This window comes from Choristoneura fumiferana, chromosome 14, assembly GCF_025370935.1.
Source record: "Choristoneura fumiferana chromosome 14, NRCan_CFum_1, whole genome shotgun sequence".
NCBI classification, from domain to species: domain Eukaryota; kingdom Metazoa; phylum Arthropoda; class Insecta; order Lepidoptera; family Tortricidae; genus Choristoneura; species Choristoneura fumiferana.
In genome coordinates this window covers 7,906,501-7,930,576 of record NC_133485.1, presented here as the reverse complement: position 1 = coordinate 7,930,576, position 24,076 = coordinate 7,906,501, and the positions used below count along the sequence as shown (strand labels likewise).

The window sequence follows — 24,076 nt, the reverse complement described above, 5'->3', positions numbered from 1 at the left end:
AACTTATTAAAGTTACTATCAAAACGACAAAAAAAACATCAAAATGTAAATATTTTTTTTCGCACCATTGCATTTCCTTCAATTCAATAATATCCCGTTTTTCGTTTGTCATGTTTAAAAAATCGTAAAACGCCATTGACTGGGTAATGAATGATTGATTTTGACATTTTGACATTTAAATGCTTATCTGCCTTCCAAATTTTGGAATTCTTGTTGTTATAATATTACTGCTCCAGTCATAAATAAGTGCTGGTAGAACAATAATCATAAATCTAAGTTTTCTAGTGCATTTAATTGACAACAGTAAGAAGAACTATCATGCTGATAATACTTGCTGATTTCGGCGAAATGAGCTTCTGAATAATGTGTATATAACTTCGTTTTAAATTGTTTATGTTGGATTTTTAAGTCGTCTTCATGTTGATTCTATGCCACAATTATTTTCGAGTAACACATAACAAAAATGACAATGATGATATCCAACACTTTAGCAAAAAGAAATTTATATTTGGGCTGTTCATCCTTTTGTTGGTGGATGTTTTGTGGGTGGTGTCGTCGGAGCTGACAAAGGTATTATTTTTATTTCTATCCTTTTTAAACGATACTATTGTTAGGACTAAGTCAATTGGTGGCAAGTGTCCCATGATATTTATTTATTATTTGTATTTATATTCTCATGAGCCCTCGCATACTTTATAAAGGACCAATTAACACTAATACAGCCAAATGTTAATTTATAAAGTACAAATTGTTATAACAACCGATTTGTAATGCTAATGAATAAATAAATGTAAAACTTGAATAAAGTATTTTAAATATTTTGAAATAATATCCAAAATCACAAACCTGGTGAACCACGTCTAGGTCTTGAGTAGTATGTCTGTTAAAAAAGGTTCACTCAGGAGGATAAACAACATTTGTAAGTAAGTAATGTAATCTTAAAATTATTATTTATAATCTATATAATACAATAATAATTTATTAAAAACAGTTATGCAATAAAAAAAAATAAAAAAAAATGTCAAAAATCACGAAAAGGAGAAAAAAAAATAAAAAAAAAATTCTCAATAAATTATATAATAAAGTTAAAAAAAAAACTACTCCATACCCGTCCGCATCGTACTTGGCCCAAACGTACCCATTACCCCAGCAGCATTGCCCCGTTGTATGGCCAACGAGACCCGCTGGACCAAGTACGACCCGGAACGGGGGTCACCTCCTCTGTCCCTCATCCTGCGCCCCAATGTAATCTTAATGTACTTAATCTTAATGTTGGACAAATATAATAATAAATAACCTAAAGACAAATTATCTATGGCAATCTTAACTTAATTTAGTGATGAAAATTTTGAAACTTAGTCATTAATTTCAACAATCTTATTTTCAGTACATATACATAGAGCAGAAGATAGATAGACCCTTTTTGGTGACATATGTCCGCAGCTCTTTACTGTTTGTTTACCTGGTGGTGCTCTGCTTCTCCCCACCCACCAGGGATCCCTGCCGCCCTGCTGACTATACTGTAAGTTTAAAGATCACATTTTCATATTTGAACCAAAATTTTGTGAACTTAAATTAACCTGTTATCTCCCGCTGAAGTATGATATGCATCAGATTGATTTTTTTTCCCTTTGTCAATTTTTTTGTAATTGCTTAATCTCTTGTAATCCATAAAAAACCAGTCAAGTGTAAGTTAGAATCAAGGCCCGAGCCATACGCCAAGGACTCGTACAAATATCTGCCCCGGCTGGGAATGGAACCTGGGATCTCAAGCTTCATAGTCAGGTTCTCTAACCCCTTGGCCATCCGGTCGTCATATATATTTAAGTTCTTGATATAGCCCTGTAGCAGGCAGACAAAGTAGTTAAACAGTAAAGCAACAGTGATAGGAGTTCCGATTGTCACCCTTCAGGTACGGAACCCTAATAATAGATGATAACAGAACCATTGAACCTATCAAGCAACGCACCTGTGAATACCACTTGTGTTGACAGGTGTCCATGGGTGGCAGTGATTGCTTCCCATCAGGTGACCTGCATGCTTGTTTACCCCCTCTTATATTTGCAACAGGTGGTATTCTTGTTTTTAGAGTAAAAGCTCTTCATGGCTAATTTTTTCAAAAAGTTACAACTTCATTTTTCAATGAATGACAAAGTATTCCACTTGAGTGCTTATGTTATATCAAATTTTCATTATGTTCTTATCAAGATGAATAGTACTTAGTTGATACAAAGCACGTTTTAGATTACAAACTGTGTATTACATCACTGATAAAAAAGATTCAATTAATGGACTAAATGAATAAATAATTACAAATAGGTACTACTCATCCACAACAAGTTTCGTCAGGTAACCAAAACTAAAAGCAAGATATTACACGCCTACCCACAACTGGCTCTATTAAAGAAGATTTTCTTTATTGCATTTGTCAAGTCCCAACCCGACCCGCATCCGGCCCAAAAGTACCGAAAATACCAGCCTTATTACCACGCTGTATTGCCAATGATTATTAATGGACTTTAACTTAATTTGGATGAAGTGTATTCTATTATATTTTCAGCAATTACTGGAACCCACTGCAGAGACAGATGAAGATACCTTTTTCACTGAATCAAATAACAGCTTGGTAAGTATAGTATGTATCTCTAGTTAATGAAATACTAGTTTTAAGATCTGATTTAACATTTTTATGCATAGGTAGAACTTCATGTATATTATTTTGTTTTATAAGTGAGTAGTAAGTAGTATATTTGTTAAAAAAAAATGTTTAAGATCATAATTATGCATTTGTATTGTTTGATTTTAAGTCTTTCAGAGAATGTCTGCCTATAAGGGAGCTAAACTAGGCTTTAGTGTATTAGAATATTCAATTCAGCATTAAGTAATGCTAAAGCTCTCCTTGCCAGATGTCTCATTTCCTCCACTCTACCTAATTTTGAGATGTCTATGGATAAATTGGATAATCATACTGAACTTTATGCAGATTGCCATGCAATCCCAACTATAGGACTACCATGCTACCATCTATCTCGTGAAGTTACAAGTAAAAAGAAGGTTTAGTGAATTTGAATGAATATGAATGTAGTAATGTTGATTGGATATTGTTACTCTTTCCGGTCAATTATTCAAAAAATCTTAGCATACTATCTTAAATACATAAAACATTACCATTAGTGTCATAGTTGTTGTTAATACTACATTACTGTAGAGGCCGGGAAGTAGGGGGTTGCCGGCCAAGCAGATATAGACGGCCAGCGTAGCGAGGCTGGATAGGGATGCGAGGCCGGCAACCCCAGGTTCTGGCCGAGTCTTGTATAGTGCTTTGCTCAAACATTACTTGAAAAAAATTAAAAAATAAGAAATGTAGCTGGCGGGACGCTAGTCTGGTCGCGGAGTTGTGTACGCGAGTGTCGCGCTGGCTGCTAGCGGGCGGCGGGCGGTGGTGCTGGGCGTGGGCCGCGTGCGTGTCGCAGAGCGCGCGTTGAAACAAAAGACGGTGGCATTGCCGGCCAGCGGCCTGCAAGGTTGTATGAAATCTCTTTGCAGGCCGCTAGTGACCGCGCGCAGGCAGCCGAGCCGCAGCGCCTGCAGCGCGATACTTCTCAGCCTATTATTTGTAACAAACACAACGTCAATATTTCATGTCATGTTTGAGAAAAATAATTATATTATATTTGCTTTCGAATTGATCTAGTTTAGTTAGCGATAAAATTTGTAAGAGATTGTATTTTGTTTTGAAGGGCGACTCGACGTTCGTGCCAGTGCGTGCGGGGGAGACCACCGACAGCGACGACGCTGCGCCCCGCGCCGTGCGCTTCAACAAAGTTGCTGAGGTATGAGGTTGGCTAGCAATACAAAATTACACTCTGGTAGTCTATATCTACATCAAAGAACTAGAACTAATTACCTTGCTATGCGAGTTGCCATTCAAGATTCGTTGTGGGGAGAATTTTGGTTTCGATTTGAGATAGTTGTTATTGCCAGTTGGTAAAGTGTTTTCGGGCAAATTAAAACTTATTTTGCTGCTTAAAAATTCCAGCACATAGGCTCTGTCCACCGGAGGACAACTTTGTCAGCGTTTAGTGGGTTTAGTCATTGTAAGTATGTTAAAAATCACACACATCAATCGATGGCAGAAATGGTTTCTACTGTACCAATCGATCAATCGTTTATCGACCGGCATCTGGCAATCAACTAAACCCAACGTGAGCAGTAGCATCGATTAGTTGTCGATCAATCGCTTACCGAACTGGGTCCGTCGAACAGTAGATACAACCTACCATACTAGTAAATAGGATACCGCTCGATGATCTATCGATTGTTGTAGTAACCCTAATGGTGAATGAACGACGACAGCGCGAATTCTGTTTAACTTCAACTCCAAATTTGTTACTTTTACGTTCATCCCGTATCGAAACATAATCAAACCATATCGAAAATACAAACTAAGACAATGTGCACAGAAAAACCATAAAAAGAGACCAGTGCTGCGCTAGGTGCTAGTGCTGCTGCTTAAGTAGCGTAGGAGAAAAAAATCGGTCAAGTGCGAGTGCGAGCGACTCGCGCATGAAGGGTTCCGCACCTCCGTACAATGTTTTAGAAACAAACAGTTCAGTAATATTTTTTTGTAAAAATATCTAATACAAGCTTTTTTGTTGGCGGTACTTTTTGCCCCTGGTTACCAAAGTAGGTAGTCCTCAAGATGAATCAAATGAGACCAAAATCGATGCGGTCGTGTCGTTTTATTACAGAGTTCCTATGGCCAACATCTAACTTCATCATCAGATCAGCTCTACGTCATAATAATATTGCATTGTCATCGGATTTATACATGCATGCAAACTTTCAGCTCATTCGGTTGAAGATATCCACTTCAAATTAAGTTGAAATATTTGATTTAAATTATTGAATTCCACCTGAACAAACATAATTAGTTACATTACATTACAAGTTAATAAAAACATATCACCAAAATGTAAGCACTAGGTGCAAGTATTTTGAATAAAGAACAATTTTAAATTCTCATCCTCTTTGGCTGTCGCCCTGTCGGAGGCTGAATAGCGCTTTAGACTCTTGCCATGCGCCGAAAAAAAAAGTGGCTGAATGCGTTAATGAGGGCTATCGTTTTTTGTCTCACTAGATGGCGCACTGTTGCGTGAGGTTTTTAAGTATGGCTTTCAGTCTGTTATTACGGGCGTGAAAACAAAGTTTAGATTAAAATCATATTTAATACACCTTAAAACCGTACCATAAAAATATCGAGCATGCCCCAGTGTTGCATAGTCCCCGTTTTGTTCGGAAAAAAGGGAGGACAAAGGTTTCCGAAAGACAAAACTCAAGTCAAGTCAAAATATCTTTATTCAATGAAGGCTATCGTTTTTTGTCTCACTAGATGGCGCACTGTTGCGTGAGGTTTTTAAATATGGCTTTCAAAATCTGTTATTACGGGCGTGAAAACAAAGTTTAGATTAAAATCATAGTTAATACACCTTAAAACCGTACCATAAAAATATCGAGCATGCCACAGTGTTGCATAGTCCCCGTTTTGTTCGGAAAAAAGGGAGAATAAAGGTTTCCGAAAGACAAAACTGTCTCAAAACACAGACATTCATTGTCCTGGAACGCATATTTGCCATAATTAATTTCAGATATTGCAAAATATTCACAAAATTATTCTAATTTTAAATAAACCCGCGTAGCTCACCCAAAAACTATGAGATTTGACATTTCGGAGACCTCACGCTACACTAGCGCCTCTAGTGGCGAATTCATCAGTGGCGTAGCTACCAAGGGGCTAGGCGGGGCAGTGCCCCGGGGCCCTCAAGCTCAGGGGGGCCTCGAAATTCTGCTTTATAGCTGATGATAAAGTTGCTTAGCATTTTTAAAGTAATTGTATGTATAATGATTTTACTTCAAAAAACCTTACCAGTTTTGATAGCAGTGGGCCCCATTTTTTTATTTGCCCCAGGGCCCTAGGTTACCTAGCTACGCCACTGGAATTCATACGCGATATCCCTCATTCGGCCGAACGGCGCGTACTTATTATGAATTAGTGAATAAATCTTAACCCGATTTTTAATTTTGACCTTGTAAATAAATAGTGTTACTTAGTATGAATTATAACGGACATTTTTTAGTGTAAAAAACATTAAATACAGCGGCTGTGAGTGCTTTATTGAAGTTGGCTTTTGTGAAGTGTGTGTCGGAGGTTTGTGGATCATAAATTGTTATTTAGTCTTAATGCTGCACAAAAAAATAAACCACGGTCTTAGAGACAATTATTATAATTATCGAAGGTTTTATAAAATAGCGCTAATAAAATCGCAAATTAATAAGTAGTTAAACATTAAACAACAGAGGGTCACGGTCGTAACCCCTAGCAACTGACGGCCGTCATCTTGGCAGCCTAGCCATTAAAAAACCGCTGAATGAAACACGTTTCTTGTATGACGACTCCCTTTAATTTGTAACTTTATTTTATTTTTAGTATTTGTTGTTGTCGCGGCCACTGTAATACATAATCTGTGAAAATTTCAAGTGCCTAGCTATTACGGCTCAAGAGATAGAGCCCTGTGACAGACGGACAGACAGACAGACAGCGGCGTCTCAGTAATAGGGTTCCGTTGACACCCTTTGGGTACGAAACCCTAAAAAGCAACCTGAGATATGTGTGCATAGGAGAAATTCGTGTCAGTACTCCTGTCCAGTGGTAGTGTAGGGGTATGGCACGCAGCACGGAATGTTGAGGATCTGGGTTCGATTCCCAGTGCTGGTCTCTTTTTCTGGTTTTTCTGCATCCATGTCTCAGTTTGTATTTTCGATATGTTTTGTTTTAGTTCGTAGGTGGCAAGTTGTCTTTTAACTGGTGTTGATGTGTGTGTGTGTGTGTGTGTGTGTGTGTGCACGTGCAGGTGCGAGTGATGTCGGCGGCGCAGGCGGGCGAGGCGCTGCTGGCGCGGCTGTCGTGGGCCGCCTCCGTGCGGGCCAGCGAGGTGGCGCAGCGCCGCGCCGCCGCTCACGCCACCCGCCGGCACCTGCGGATGGCGCTGCTGTTCGCTCTGCCCGTAGGTATCCCCGCCAGCCGCTGGGGCCGAAAACTTCTCGAACGGAAACCGCGGCGTAGGACGTCCACCGACGAGATGGATGTCTAAATTAAGATCTACGGCTAAGGTGATGGATGATGGATTGCCATTCACACAAAACTCGTAAAATCTAAATCTTAACTTGAGTAGTAAATATATGAAATTTAGCATTTATAATATTAGTTGTAGAGTTTTGTTTTAAGTCCCTTCAGGCACATTTAGTACTGAAGATTTGATTGGAATAAAATGTCATTGATATATCAGTTATGCCAAATTATGACTTTTTCATTATAAAAAAAATGTTTATTGTATATAATCTGATCTCTACATTAATTAAATTTTTATATTAATTAGACGAGCTTCCGTGGCTATTCAACAGAAACTAATATGATGGTACTTGTACTGTTGTAGTGGTTCATCTCAAATTACCTGTACCGGCTGAGCTTGCGCGGGACCCGCACGGGCTCGGCGACGTTGCTGGCGTCGGCGGCGGGCGCGCTGGCGCTCTCGCTGGGCGCCGCCGGCCGTCAGCCCGCCGACCGGCTCACGCTGCCCAAGCTGTGCGGCGTGCTGCTCACCGCGGCCGCGCTGGTGAGTGCCCCCCTAGTGGCGGCAGCGGGCGCGCGGGCGCTCTAGCTGGGCGCCGCCGGCCGGCAGCCCGCCGACCGGCTCACGCTGCCCAAGCTGTGCGGCGTGCTGCTCACCGCGGCCGCGCTGGTGAGTGCCCCCCCTAGTGGCGGCAGCGGGCGCGCGGGCGCTCTCGCTGGGCGCCGCCGGCCGGCAGCCCGCCGACCGGCTCACGCTGCCCAAGCTGTGCGGCGTGCTGCTCACCGCGGCCGCGCTGGTGAGTGCCCCCCTAGTGGCGGCAGCGGGCGCGCGGGCGCTCTCGCTGGGCGCCGCCGGCCGGCAGCCCGCCGACCGGCTCACGCTGCCCAAGCTGTGCGGCGTGCTGCTCACCGCGGCCGCGCTGGTGAGTGCCCCCCCTAGTGGCGGCAGCGGGCGCGCGGGCGCTCTCGCTGGGCGCCGCCGGCCGGCAGCCCGCCGACCGGCTCACGCTGCCCAAGCTGTGCGGCGTGCTGCTCACCGCGGCCGCGCTGGTGAGTGCCCCCCTAGTGGCGGCAGCGGGCGCGCGGGCGCTCTCGCTGGGCGCCGCCGGCCGGCAGCCCGCCGACCGGCTCACGCTGCCCAAGCTGTGCGGCGTGCTGCTCACCGCGGCCGCGCTGGTGAGTGCCCCCCTAGTGGCGGCAGCGGGCGCGCGGGCGCTCTCGCTGGGCGCCGCCGGCCGGCAGCCCGCCGACCGGCTCACGCTGCCCAAGCTGTGCGGCGTGCTGCTCACCGCGGCCGCGCTGGTGAGTGCCCCCCTAGTGGCGGCAGCGGGCGCGCGGGCGCTCTCGCTGGGCGCCGCCGGCCGGCAGCCCGCCGACCGGCTCACGCTGCCCAAGCTGTGCGGCGTGCTGCTCACCGCGGCCGCGCTGGTGAGTGCCCCCCTAGTGGCGGCAGCGGGCGCGCGGGCGCTCTCGCTGGGCGCCGCCGGCCGGCAGCCCGCCGACCGGCTCACGCTGCCCAAGCTGTGCGGCGTGCTGCTCACCGCGGCCGCGCTGGTGAGTGCCCCCCCTAGTGGCGGCAGCGGGCGCGCGGGCGCTCTCGCTGGGCGCCGCCGGCCGGCAGCCCGCCGACCGGCTCACGCTGCCCAAGCTGTGCGGCGTGCTCGTGCGACGTGCCTGTGTGGCCGGGAATCTGTATGAAATTCCATTACCATACAGCTTTTACTTTTTAAATTCACGTTTTGACTACGATAAGTCAATCTAAACAGCCTGACGATCAAATTCCTTCTACCTTTTGTTTTTGGAGAATATTGGAGAAAAGCACTATACATGCCTCAGCGGAAATGGCAATTCGTGGATTCGTATTAAACTATACTCATCCACGAATTGCTTTGTCCCGGCCTCGGCAGTAATGTACCTACTATTTCTGGATCTTTTGATTGTGTTAACTTAGAAGTTCCATTTCGTCACTGCTTCAAGGGCAAGCAGACCCAGCAGACAGAGAAGGGCAGAAGCAGAAGGGAGATAAAAAATGAACCAATCACAAGCGAGGCTGAAATGTCAATCGGACCTCTCGATTCTAACGCCATATTTCGCCCATGAAAACCCTCATTGTGACGTTCTAGTGCAGCGGTTTTTAACCATTTCAGCCTGCGATCCAAAGTAGAAATATAATTGAAAGTACAAGTTAACAAATGCTGGTGTAGTGCAATGAAGTGAGTGAGCGAGTGTTTGTGTTTGGGGCAGGTGGTGGTGGGCGTGTCGGAGGGGCGCGGCGGCGACTGGGCGGGCGCGCTGGCGGCGCTGGGCGCGGCGCTCGCCTACGCCGTGCACCTGCTGCTGTTCCGCCGCGAGATGCGCAAGGGAGACGGCATCAACTCGCCGCTGCTCGTCGGTGCGTATGCGTACACTACAGACTACGGACCATCCTTAAATTACGTCACACATTGTTACTTGTGACTGTGACAAGAGCAAAATAATTACGATTTAGGAGGAGGAAGGGTCTAATAAGAAAGAATGAAAGATTTGTTTGATTCTATTAGTACCACCACCATACAGTAATAAGACTAAAATACAAAAACTAAGTTACGTGGTGACACGACAGGACACCAAAAAGGACTGCTGACGTAATTTATCCCCAACCAATTCACACCAGATAGGGCTTGTTAGATCGCTTTGCCAAAACATTTTTTCCTTGCAGCTAAGTTTCTTTTCGCGTTTTTCCAGAACGCGATTTTGATTACCTATTCGTCTGTTTTCACCTTATCACAACCATCAAATTATTATTTATTTACTTGTTTTATCATCTTCCTTGTACATATTTCTTTTTTTTTAAGAAGAAGAAGATTGATTTATTTGCCAACATGAAAAATACAGCTTTTTGACCTTATGATGTTTCCAGGATTGGTGGGATGCGCCTGCGGCTGCATAGGTTGGGCGCTGGGGGCAGTCCTGGCGGGCACGGGCGTGGAGCGCGCGGCGCTGCCGCCGCCGCCCGCCTGGTCCTGGCTGCTGCTGGACGCGGCGCTGGGCCCGCTGCTGCTGGAGACGCTGTGGCTCTGGTAACTTGCGCCGTACAGGCTGGCGCTGGGGGCAGTCCTGGCGGGCAAGGGCGTGGAGCGCGCGGCGCTGCCGCCGCCGCCCGCCTGGTCCTGGCTGCTGCTGGACGCGGCGCTGGGCCCGCTGCTGCTGGAGACGCTGTGGCTCTGGTAACTTGCGCCGTACAGGCTGGCGCTGGGGGCAGTCCTGGCGGGCAAGGGCGTGGAGCGCGCGGCGCTGCCGCCGCCGCCCGCCTGGTCCTGGCTGCTGCTGGACGCGGCGCTGGGCCCGCTGCTGCTGGAGACGCTGTGGCTCTGGTAACTTGCGCCGTACAGGCTGGCGCTGGGGGCAGTCCTGGCGGGCAAGGGCGTGGAGCGCGCGGCGCTGCCGCCGCCGCCCGCCTGGTCCTGGCTGCTGCTGGACGCGGCGCTGGGCCCGCTGCTGCTGGAGACGCTGTGGCTCTGGTAACTTGCGCCGTACAGGCTGGCGCTGGGGGCAGTCCTGGCGGGCAAGGGCGTGGAGCGCGCGGCGCTGCCGCCGCCGCCCGCCTGGTCCTGGCTGCTGCTGGACGCGGCGCTGGGCCCGCTGCTGCTGGAGACGCTGTGGCTCTGGTAACTTGCGCCGTACAGGCTGGCGCTGGGGGCAGTCCTGGCGGGCAAGGGCGTGGAGCGCGCGGCGCTGCCGCCGCCGCCCGCCTGGTCCTGGCTGCTGCTGGACGCGGCGCTGGGCCCGCTGCTGCTGGAGACGCTGTGGCTCTGGTAACTTGCGCCGTACAGGCTGGCGCTGGGGCAGTCCTGGCGGGCAAGGGCGTGGAGCGCGCGGCGCTGCCGCCGCCGCCCGCCTGGTCCTGGCTGCTGCTGGACGCGGCGCTGGGCCCGCTGCTGCTGGAGACGCTGTGGCTCTGGTAACTTGCGCCGTACAGGCTGGCGCTGGGGGCAGTCCTGGCGGGCAAGGGCGTGGAGCGCGCGGCGCTGCCGCCGCCGCCCGCCTGGTCCTGGCTGCTGCTGGACGCGGCGCTGGGCCCGCTGCTGCTGGAGACGCTGTGGCTCTGGTAACTTGCGCCGTACAGGCTGGCGCTGGGGGCAGTCCTGGCGGGCAAGGGCGTGGAGCGCGCGGCGCTGCCGCCGCCGCCCGCCTGGTCCTGGCTGCTGCTGGACGCGGCGCTGGGCCCGCTGCTGCTGGAGACGCTGTGGCTCTGGTAACTTGCGCCGTACAGGCTGGCGCTGGGGGCAGTCCTGGCGGGCAAGGGCGTGGAGCGCGCGGCGCTGCCGCCGCCGCCCGCCTGGTCCTGGCTGCTGCTGGACGCGGCGCTGGGCCCGCTGCTGCTGGAGACGCTGTGGCTCTGGTAACTTGCGCCGTACAGGCTGGCGCTGGGGGCAGTCCTGGCGGGCAAGGGCGTGGAGCGCGCGGCGCTGCCGCCGCCGCCCGCCTGGTCCAGGCTGCTGCTGGACGCGGCGCTGGGCCCGCTGCTGCTGGAGACGCTGTGGCTCTGGTAACTTGCGCCGTACAGGCTGGCGCTGGGGGCAGTCCTGGCGGGCAAGGGCGTGGAGCGCGCGGCGCTGCCGCCGCCGCCCGCCTGGTCCTGGCTGCTGCTGGACGCGGCGCTGGGCCCGCTGCTGCTGCAGACGCTGTGGCTCTGGTAACTTGCGCCGTACAGGCTGGCGCTGGGAGCAGTTCTGGCGGGCACGGGCTTGGAGCGACAACTCGCCACATGCACCAATTGCCCGCAACTCTCCCAATGTCGTCAGTCCACTATTAGTGTGGGAGGTTTACCAACGCTTTGTCTTTCGACTCGTGGTCCCCAGTCGAGGACTTTTCTCCCCCAGCAGTTATCTGTTCTCCGAGTAATGTAGCCCGCACATTATTGGCACACGTACGTGATTATTAAATGGGTCGATCAACTTTCTCTTGTAGTTCGTTGCCAAGGTTACGTCTCCTGGACAACTATATATCAGTTTCTATTATTTTATTATTATTATTGAAATAATACACTAGCAGCTCTTAGAGCTGATGCGTGTACATCACTGCACTTGTGTTTTTAGTCTTTCTTTTTTATTAAGTGTTTGTTTAATCTGTTTTTTAAACTGTTCACTGAAGGTGCACTTATCACAAGTTCGTGGAGAGCATTCCACGAGTTAACAACACGATAGGGTAAGAAATGTTTCCTAGGGTTGCTTGCACTTGGTTGTTCGATCAGTCTCAAGGAATGTCCTCTCAAACGAATATTTTCACTAACCTTAAAGAGGTTTTGATGCTTGGAGCATTGTAGTGACCGTGCAAAATTTTATATGTCTCTATAAGGTCGCCTCGTTTTCTTCGCTCTTCTAATTTTGGCAGTTGTAGTTCTAAAGTCGCTCTTCATATGACGTATTTTTAAGCGAAACAACAATTTTTGTTGCTCTTCTCTGTACCTTCTCCAGAGTAGCGATGTCCTTTTTAAAGTATGGACTCCAGACTATGTTTCCTATGGTTGAATTTCATCGAGCGTACATTTTTGTCGTATGTACGAGGGTAACACTGAAAGTTTCGAGAATAGATAAAAATATGCAATTATATTGGATAAAAGTATTTTTATTGTTTCTCAAAGTATGCGCCCTTATATTAAATGCACTTTTCCATGCGTTCAAACCAGTCTTTAAAGCACTTATTGAACGCTGAAGTAGGGGTCGATAAAAAGGCCTTTTTAAAGGCCTCCACTGCTTCTTCCGGCGTCTGAAACCGCTGACCAAGCAACTTATCCTTGATTTTGGGGAATGTGAAAAAGTCGTTGGGGCTTAAGTCGGGGCTGTATGGAGGATGGTCCAGGAGTTCGACGTATTCACCGTTCAGATACTCAGTTGTTTTCCGAGCGGTTTGGGAGCTGGCATTGTCGTGGTGAAGGATGATGCGGCGATTAGGGTTATTTTTTCGGAGTTCGTCAAAGATACTCGGCAAACAAATAGTTGTGTACCAATCGGCATTGACCGTTCTGCGATCTTCGAGAGGAATAGTACCTACATGACCCAATTTGGAGACAAACGTGGCCACCATCTTCTTGGGCGTGCTGTGAGAGCGAATAACTTTTGCGGCTTGAGCTCATCTTCGTAGACCCATACTCGAGACTAGTTTTTAGATTCAGGCTCATATTATGCATATATCCACGACTCGTCACCCGATACGACACTAAAAACTGCATTTTAGCCTCCTCCGTTGAATTTATTCAAAGTTTTGCGGCACCAATTGACACGAGTCGCTTTTTGCTCGTCAGATAATAAATGAGGGATCCAGCGGAAAACAACTTTCGCACGCCTAATTCTTCCCGTAAAATAATTTATATCTGACTCATTCCAATACCCAAGCACTCTTTAATTTCCCGGTATGTCACACGGTATGTCTTCTTTTATCATTTGACGCACAGCATCGATGTTTTCTTGAGTGACGGCCGATTTAGGTCGACCTTCACGCAAGTCGTCCGTGAGTGATACACGGTCGCGTTTCAAATCTGAATACCACCTGTATGTTGTAGTCTTTCAAGGTACTTCATTACTAAAAGCAGCAATCATCCGGTCTCCACATTGTTTTTGTGTTAATCCACTTTTAAAGTCGTAATAAATCATACTTAGCTCTTAAGTTTTCACGGGACAATTCCATTTTCATCAGCGACTTTACGACTTCAAAAAACAATTGAAACCGAACCATTACTTTTTTTTGCTGTGGCCAGTGTGTTAAGATACTGAAACTTTAGAGATTATAACAACCCTCCTTCTTCGCAGTCTGGTAAAAAGGTATAATATGTGCCAAAATTAAGTTTCTAAGTTTTGGATTCCCGAAACTTTCAGTGCAGCCCTTGTACAACTGTTACAAGCCCATTATTTTATGTACTACTTATCTTCTAAGCACATTAGCAACATATATACAGTTTTTTAAGAAACTCAGTCACTGTTGTCTCTTGGACAACGGGACAGAATTATAAACAAGAAAAAGTTGATTGATCCAAATTGTAAAAAAAATTGAAAATCTCTATATACCTGTATTGTTTACTTTGCGTTGGTGTTCAATAAGAGTTATTGTATTGTCCTCGTATTATATTCTATAGCGTGCATTGAGTAGGCAGCGCTAGTGCTGCTAGCGCGTAGCTGCGGTGAAAACTACCAACTGCCTACCCTGGAATCGACCGAATGCACGCCAATGATTGTATTATATTGTATCGTCGTGTGTCAGGGGTCGTTCGCTGACGTCATCGTACGTGGCAACGCTGGCGCTGGGCGCGACGCTGCCGCTGGCGGTGGGCTGGGAGCTGGCGGCGGCGGGCGGCGCATGGCGCGCGGCCGCGGGGCTGCTGGCCGCGCTCGGCTGGGCGCTCGCCGCCGCCGACGCCGCGCCCGCGCTCGCCTGGCTCACCGCCAAGCTAAGGACGGACGGATTCTCGTGAGTTATCACCTGCTCTACCGGCTAGCTTAAACGCAAAACACACACAAGACGGGGTCGGTTGGGAGTGCCGGGGGCCTATTTAATAAATATAATATTTATTAAATATGAATACGCGACAGTAAGCTGAGGAAGGACGGATTCTCGTGAGTCGACACCTTGCTCTAACCGCCTAGCCTAGCTTAAGCACAGAACAGAACACACACAGGACGGATGCGCGTCGGGTTGGGTGTGCGGCAGTACTAGTTATATGGCTGTACTCGTATATGAACAATCTCGCACCGCGGCGCCTGCCGTTGTTGTGATTTTAAAAGACCTATCCAACGATTCCCCATACTATAGGGTTAGACGATAAAAAAGAAATCACCTCCCTCTTTACGTCTATGGGAGTTAACCTAAAAGATAAAAAAGAAATCACCTCCCACTTTACGTCCATGGGAGGTATCCTAAAACCATTTTTTTTTTTTTGCCCTTTTGTCGGCACCAACCATTTTTGAGCTGGTCACGATTTTAATAGGTCCCGACTGTTGAACTTTAAATGAGCTACTTCACAGAGTTCTAGACCACTAGACTTATTTTCTTCCTTTTAGTTTTTAAGTTAGTCGGGTTTTTGATTTTTTTAATTTAATATTTTATTTTATACTTTCTTTGTTATTTTTGTGAAAATGGTAGAATAAAAATATTATAAGTATTATAACCCATAAATATTAGCTTTCATTTGATTTCCATATTGTTACAATACAAAATATTTTTTTTATTCCTTCGCCATATTTTTATCGCAGATGCCATATTGAAATTTTATATACCATATGTCACTCCGATAGTTATAACGAATCCAATGATACGTCATATGTTAAAATCTGTCCAGCCTGCAGCGAGGACCAAAGAAATTGACATACATACCCACATACATACATACATACGCTTGAAAAACATAACCATAATTAATACCAACTAAAAAATAAATTTCATGTATGTACTTATTTGGTTACAGGGTTATAAGAAACATCCCAGACCTCGACGAACAGTCGGAAGCGCTGATGTCTTCCGACGAGCCGACGTAGCGAGGCGCCGTTACCTCGTGCGGGCACCGGCTTTCAGTGTGAACTGAACACACCTTATTTACCTAGTCTGAGCTCTGATGTAACATACAGTAGCTACTTCTTGAACCATAGCTATCGGCAATCTCCGTAGTCTTTATCATTATCGATGCAGATCAGATTTACACCTTATAAGATTACGATATACATATAACTTTGAGTGGGAGGGGGAAGTAAAGTTGAGATACGGAAACATCACAGGATTTCATCACCTGGTCCCATTGAAGAATTAACTAATTGGGTAATTTGCTCCTATTTCGTAAATATGCCAATAAATTCATAACTTGAGGGGTGCTGTATTAATCTGGCCTACATATTTGCTTTTATATTCAAACCTCTATGTCAATTAAATTAAATTAACACCCACATACCTAAATTTTGTCCGATCTTTTAGAATTCAGACGAGTCTGAGACGTACTTATTTTATCGATCAATTAACACTCAACGCGCCATGCTTATTGCAGAATTATAATTAATTATATTTAATTATTATTATTTTTAGCATCAAAGTCAAATAAATATAGATACGCAGATTGCCAATCGCTATCAACATAATGGAGTACTGCACTATGTTAGTTTATTTATACACTTCCTCACTCGTATGTATAACACTGTTTTTATTCAAATATCTTTTGTAAGTTTCGTGTCTAAAACTAAAAATATAATCGACTCCTTTTTTACTAAAGTAGCATTTACATAGAAACTTTGCATGTTAACCTTAGATTACGACATTCCAAATAGTTGTTGTTATTTCTTTCTTTTAGATGTACAGTATACACAGGTAAAACAAACGGTCTAGTGAAGTGACAGGTTGAAATCGCAGTAAGTGTGAGATTTGAATTGTGTAACTCGAGATGTGTATAGTAATTTCTAGTTAATTGTTGTTTGAAAATCACGTTTTTACTCATTTTGACACCAATATGTGCTTCAGTACTTTAACTAGCTCTTGTATACATGTGTTGTCTTCAGGATTTCTGTGTATTAAACCTGTAAATACAATCTGTAGACTAGAATGAGTTTTAAATTATTGGGGAACCAATAAGACGCCATTTACTAACAAACGTAGGTACGTACTTCATTGATCGTTTTATTTTTGTCCATTAAATCACTAAGTCACGATTCTTTGATTGTAAAATCGTTTTTGTTAATAAAGGTTCGCCATCTCTGTTCTATTGTAAATGTTGTACAGTCTCGAACACTGTACTGATCACTAGCGCACCATGCTATGTTCATGTTCACGAATGACCAGTTTGACTACACGTGTACTGACGTAAAGATTTATTTGTATTCTGTATGTCTTGTCTAAGAAAAGGACAGGTACGTTAATCAGCTGCATGTAAAACTACTACGTACGGTACTTACTACGCACGGTACGTACTACGTATGTACTAGAATGTAAACCTACGCGTTATACAGAGCTGAGTAAAAAGTCAGTCGCGAGACAGAACTTTTTAACTAAGCAATTTATCTACAACTTTTAAGCATTTTTTTTAAGTATTCAAGAACAGTAAACAGATGAAATTTGAAATAGATTTAATGAAGTAAAGCTACCTACATATTATGTGGTATGGGTGTGGCCTGTAATATGAGCAAATAATTAAAACATAGATCATACTCGTCACTGAACAACATTAGTTCAGCGACTTTTAAAAATAATTAGTTTTATAAATTTTATCACACTTTTAAGTTTATTCGAAGAAGCAATGTAAAGCAAAATGCTTGATGTTTGTAGCGTGGCAGGTGACGTCAGTTGGGTTCTAGGATGGCGTACATTGATAGCAGTATTTAATTTGTATGAAAAAAGGAAAATTCAAAGGCCAAATCCATTATTACATTATTTCAAAGGTTCAAATTCCATTATTTTTAAAAGTCGCTGAACTAATGTCCAGATTGACAAGGACGATCTATGTTTTAATTTTTTGTTCGTATTACAGGCCACACCCGTTAATTGACTTAAATTTGCTTATTCAGGGTCGCGAAATCTATTAACATTAATGTGAACTTCTTAAATTAATGGGACAGAATGCGGTGCAATGTTTTCACGGGCTTTTATTCAGTTTCACTTCATATTATTCATCATCATCATCATCCCAGCCTATATACGTCCCACTGCTGGGCACAGGCCTCCTCTCAGAACAAGAGGGCTTGGGCCATAGTTCCCACGCGGGCCCAGTGCGGATTGGGAACTTCGCACGCACCATTGAATCGCTTCGCTGGTTTGTGCAGGTTTCCTCACGATGTTTTCCTTCACCGCAAAGCTCGTGGTAAATTTCAAATGTAATTCCGCACATGAATTTCGATAAACTCAGAGGTGCCTTCATATTATTATTATTATTATATTTAGCCTATAACTGTGTCCCACTGCTGGGCAGACGACTCTCCGACTCCGGAGTATGTTGGGCAAATTGTCAGAATTTCCAGGTGTCAAAATGTCAAGAACGTAATGTCCAATTGTTAAAATGCCCAGTTGTCCTTATATCCAGTTGCCAAAACAACAAATTGTTAAAAAGTCTAATTGTCATAATGTCCAGTTAATTGCTAAAACGTCTAGTGTCCAGGTGACTAAAGCACCAATTTGTTAAAATGTTTATTTGTTATAATGTCCAGTTACCAAAACAACAAGTCGCTAAAACGTCTAGTTGCCATAATGTTCAGTTACCAAAAAAGTTAAAAAGTCTAATTATCAAAACTTAATAGCTTTGGTACACAGATACCCCAACAAAGATCACTAACACAGATGGTTTCCGCTTACCAATCGTAGGCTAATATCTCGCCCATAGGGGTCAATTTTGTGAGGTACGCTTGATGAGCTGTCATTCAGGTAAACGTAATTCGAAACTTATATTTTACTAGCTTCTGCCCGCGACTTTGTCTGCGTCGAATAAATTAATCGCCATAAAACAAAACGGCTAAATAAAATTAAGTAGTGTTGAGGCATAGAATGAAAAAGGTTTTTTCTAATTATAACTATGGTTTAATTACCATTGAAAAGGATTTACAAGTCTTTAAGTTTTGTATTAATCAGGACACGAGCGTTCGCAATGGTATCGCGTAGAGAAGTGCGAGAGAGACGGCGCGTGACGCCGGGGTCTCGTAGCGCAGCCGCACCCGCGCATGCGCGGCGCAGGCTCTGGGATTGGTCACGACGCTCGGGCTTCGATGAGAGATGCAACGGCGCGAACAAGTAGTTAACATTTAACTAGACCACTACTATACTTAAAAACCACAGATGACGCATCAGTTATCGCACTTTTACAATAAATTCCACCCCCTTTTCACCACCTTTAGGGATGATATCCGTAATAAAAACTATCCTATGTCTTTTCTCGGGACTTAAACTATCTCCATACCAAATTTCATCTAAATCGGTTCAGCGGCTTATAATATTAACCATGCTCAGTGTAGGGATCCGTAGCCGTTACTATACTACTAGGAAGTAGACTACAGGTGAAAATAATACGATGTGAAAAAATGCACCAGTAAAAGAGCGTATCTTCATGGCACTTTCATTTTTCAGTAAAATGCCTGTGACATATGGACATGACCAAACAATAAGGGTTCAATTTTTGCTTTTTTGAGTACGGAACCTTAATACTACGAGTGCTAAGAGAGTAATGGTAACATTTGGACATTATTAGTCCTTCGGCATACTCGACACTTGTACATATTGACTAATGGTCCTTATAACATCTAGATATTACTACTCCGTAGACATACTAACACTTGTACATATTGACTAATGGTCTTTATAACATCTGGACATTATGACTTCTTGGACATACCTACTGACAATTGGCCCAACATACTCCGGAGGTAATATCATAAATAAAGGAACCTATTGTGAACAGACAAACCTTTTTTTTAACGAAATATTAGATATGTAAGTGATCATGCTATTTTTGCTGCTAATCTCAATGTTAAAAGCACATCTCTATCAGCCGCTATTAGCACCCCCCCCCCTACCCTCTGCATATTTTTATCAAATTAAAATTATTATCTGTGCCTTTTTGTCACAAAAAAAATCCAAAAATCCGTGTTATCTCGAGATCTCTTTTAGATGTTTTAATATTTCTTATTGCTAGATCTTGAACGTATTATAGATAGACTGTTGTTTTAGCTTTAATAGCGTTGGATATTTAATATTGTTCCAAATCAACTTGACGCTCTTATAGAGTACGTTACTGATACGTATATACTGAGGCAGAGTTGCAAATTCCTAAATATTTTTTAAACTTCATTAAGTGGTCATGTACTGAGTTTTATCGATTTCGTCAATTCACATAATTTTACAGTCAAATATTTTATTACTATTATTTTAAATGCACAACATGAAAGATCATTTCAATTAAGATCGGTTTCATTTAAAACAGAAAGTCAAATCAAAACTGATAAATCGATGAAATTCCGTACACGAATTCTTAATTGAGCAAGTGGCTCCGCTTTGTGGTGTTGATTTTTTTCTTGCGGAATTGAATTAGAATAGCGAATTTAAAAATAAATCTAAGTCTACATTTTTTTACTTTTCATTTCATTTCTTTGCTTTTTATGGGAGCATTGATTTAATTTTAAAGGCAATATTGATATACTTAACCAATTAATTTTAGATCAGCACAAGAGGTTTGTGAACATGAAAATATAACACTTAGGGGCTGTTTCACCATCCACTAATTAGTGTTAACCGACGGTTAAATGTGATGCCATCTCCGTCTATTCGAACAAAACAAATAGAGACGGCAACACACCTAACCGCCAGTTAGCACTAATCAGTGGATGGTGAAACAGCCCCTTAGTTTTTAAGTTATCTTTGTTTTATTAATAGTATCGGAATATGGACCCAGAAAAGCGTGTATGATTTTCTGCCAATTCGAGATCTACTTTTAAAACAAAATACCAATGTTTTCCAAACTGTAAAAAGTAATATATATAAGTACCGCGATTTTCTTTATTTCCGTTAACTTCGACAGACGGCAGTTCATGATACAAAGAAACTACCTACCTGATAATGAGGGCTATCGCGTATGAATTCGCCACTAGAGGCGCTAGTGTAGCGTGAGGTCTTCGAAATGTCAAATCTCATAGTTTTTGGGTGAGCTACGCGGGTTTATTTAAAATTAGAATAATTTTGTGAATATTTTGCAGTATCTGAAATTAATTATGGCAAATATGCGTTCCGGGGCAATGTATGTCTCTGTCATGTTTTGAGACAGTTTTGTCTTTCGGAAACCTTTGTCCTCCCTTTTTTCCGAACAAAACGGGGACTATGCAACACTGTGGCATGCTCGATATTTTTATGGTACGGTTTTAAGGTGCATTAAATATGATTTTAATCTAAACTTTGTTTTCACGCCCGTAATAACAGACGTTGAAAGCCATACTTTAAAACCTCACGCAACAGTGCGCCATCTAGTGAGACAAAAAACGATAGCCCTCATTAACTTTTTGGCCAAAAAAAAATGTTTGTGGGATTATGTCTCACTGTCGTTATATCAATCAATTAACTGTCGATGTATAATTTCTAAGATAAGTTTTAAAGGTATATAATTTAAGTAATGAGAAATCTACTGTAGTCGAAATAAGCAATACTCAATTCAGACGAGTGAATATGGTGGCATTTCTCTTGCGATAAACAAGGGTGTTCCGTACTCACGAATTAGGGTGAACGAAACCGCCCACCACCATATATATAATAGTTAGACACGGCTACATACAATGTTTGTATCCATAGTGGAAAGGAATAGTTCCTAAGCGACACGGTGTAAAAGGGTACAGAGGTGGTGGTATTATTTAGACACCCACACTTGCTGTGGCGTCAAATTGTCAGGTTTACAATGTCGCTTAGCAACGTTAATCTTCTCACCCGTAGCACAGTTTGTTTCAAAACGACTGTATTGAATACTTATATGAAAACGACATTATACGCTTATTGTTCCACGCAATATAACACAAATACCGCTATTAATTACGTATTGATTCATTGCTGACTGTACTGTTGCATATTCTGCTAGTAGGTGCGACCCAAATAATAAATAAGACATGCGGATCTATACTTAAACTTATTCATCGTCGTTTATCCAGATTACTTATATCAGGAGACTTTTTCAACGATGTGTTAAATTAGTGGGTCATGCTCATCTGGATTTGACGCCTGCCGCTGTTATGTTATAATTTAGATATGTAATCCAAACTTTTAAAAATATTGTCTTCTTGAAGATCTCTGCTCTGGATGCAGTACCTTTGTAAAATACTTTTATATAGTAAACACTGACAGTATTAAATGGATTATATGTGTTACAAGAGAAGTGGCAATATATTTTATTATAACCATGTTTTTTTTTTTAATAAACCCTAATGATCCTGTTCCGATTTTTAACTCCGGGTCCTCACTGACGTCCTGACTGACGGCCTCGGCTTGCCGTGGCATTATGCTGAGTGGGGACCTGTTTGGCATCATGTATGTCTTGTATTTGTTCTATGTTTGTTTTTATGGCGTTAAAGAAATGTATTTTCTTTCTTTCAATGGGGTTTTTTTATTTGAAAGCAGATTTTCTAGCGATTTAGCCGTTTAGCCGTTTTTAAGATACCTATTGAACTTTGAAGTGACAATGTCGGGGTTTTCCAACTTTTTTCTCAAACATGACATGAAATATTGACGTGTTACAAATCATAGGCTGAGAAGTATCGCGCTGCAGGCGCTGTGACTCGGCTGCCTGCGCGCGGTCACTCTAGCGGCCTGCAAAGAGATTTCATACAACCTTGCAGGCCGCTGGCCGGCAATGGGGCCGTCTTTTGTTTCAACGTTTCAACGCGCGCTCTGCGGCACGCACGCGGCCCACGCCCAGCAACACCGCCCGCAGCACAACAGGGCGACCAGACTAGCGTCCCGCCAGCTTCATTTCTTGTTTTTTAGGTTTCCGGAGCCAAAATGGCAAAAACGTAACCCTTAAGTTTCGCCATTCTGTCTGTCTGTCCGTGGCTTTGCTCAGGGACTATCAATGCTACAAAGCTGTATTTTTCCACGGATATATATGTAAACTATGCCGACAAAATGGTACAATAAAAAATAAAAATAAAAAATTTTTTTTGGGTGAGTACAGTCACCAGCATTAATATCTGCCACAGCGGAGCGTGCAAAAATATCTGACATGTCCTTACGGCCCTAGAAATAGAGTCGTATCAGATATTTATGCACGCTTGTTGTGTCACATATTGGTGCTGGTGACTGTAGGTACCATTGACGTAAAGTGGGGTGTTTTTTTTTTCTCATCCAACCCTATAGTGTGGAGTATCGTTGGATAGGTCTTTTAAAACCATTACGGGATTGCTCAGACGATTTTTCGATTCAGTGAGGTGTTTGCGAAATATTCAACTTTAAAGTGCAAATTCCCCCCCCCCCCTCTAAAATCTAAACCGGTGGGTGGGAAAATTTGAAAAAAATCAGGATGGGTAAGTAAGTATATCAAAATTTCAAGGATATACCTAAACTTGGAAGATTCTGTATAAAATACGAAATCCTTAGAAAAATATTACTTAATTTTTTCGTAATGGCTACGGAACCCTATTTTGGGCGTGTCCAACACGCTCTTGGCCGGTTTTTTTATTTTATTTCATGTAATGTTTGAGAAAAGCACTATACAAGCTGTCGCCCCCTCTATGCTTCCATGAATGTCATACATATCTACCTGGGGTGCTAATGGTACACAGCAATAATAAGGCGACAAATATAGCTGAAGTGTGTAAGGACGAGTTCTTATTTTGGCTTCACAAGATATGTGATAACAGTGATTCCCAACGCGGTGTGGCTGTGCCACGTTCTTATCACAAGCTAGGCCTAAGGTAGCATGCTTAGCTTACGGTCGATTTACTCCGGTCTAGGCACAGCGCTATGCCCGGGTGCGTCAATGCTTAGGTAGAGAGATCCTGGGCCTACCAATGATCTTCTGACCTATCCCGACTGATCAATAGGCTCCTGGCCGGTTCAGTTTGCCTGTGATCTGGCCTGGCACCCGCCGGACGCTTTGCCCCCACGAGGACCTCCACCATCCCCATAGTCCTGACCTCGGTTGCTCCATCATCATTACGACCGTTAATGCTGGGCAAAAGATACTTGCTCCATGTCTAGTTTATGCGCTCCGCTGTCTATGACATTACCAAGTGTACATTGTACTCTAGCGCTTACTGGACCCATGTACGGAATCTACCCTGTATTAAATTGCGGACATCCTTACACACTCCATAATCATGGCAATTAATATTACATAGTAAAACACTCACCTGAGGTTACAGCCGAGTTTCAGGAAGGAACTGACTGACCTCTATACTAGGGCACCAGCTTAGTTCTTTTCCCTCGTATCGTAAGTTAATTTGTATCGCCATTACGGTAGTGCCAACACACAAAATTAGACCA

The 24,076-nt window shown here is 44.1% G+C and overlaps 2 protein-coding genes across 2 annotated transcripts; one reads left to right on the top strand and one right to left on the bottom strand.

The window, feature by feature from the left end:
• Positions 1-110: 110 nt before the first annotated feature.
• LOC141434945 (solute carrier family 35 member F5) lies at positions 111-21,996 on the top strand. The gene is made up of 10 exons (XM_074097435.1): positions 111-570; positions 1,388-1,522; positions 2,561-2,635; positions 3,741-3,833; positions 6,912-7,064; positions 7,494-7,673; positions 9,374-9,521; positions 10,029-10,188; positions 14,366-14,572; positions 15,567-21,996. Exons 1-10 carry the CDS (start codon positions 418-420, stop codon positions 15,634-15,636), a joined length of 1,374 nt encoding a protein of 457 aa, XP_073953536.1. The 5' UTR covers positions 111-417; the 3' UTR covers positions 15,637-21,996.
• Positions 10,953-13,195, bottom strand: LOC141434908 (uncharacterized; the record flags this gene model as incomplete). Its single annotated transcript, XM_074097398.1, has 2 exons — positions 12,795-13,195; positions 10,953-11,868 (listed from the first exon to the last, which is right to left on the bottom strand). Coding segments are annotated over exons 1-2 (1,317 nt in total), but the record flags the coding sequence as incomplete, so codon positions are not given.
• Positions 21,997-24,076: the final 2,080 nt, after the last annotated feature.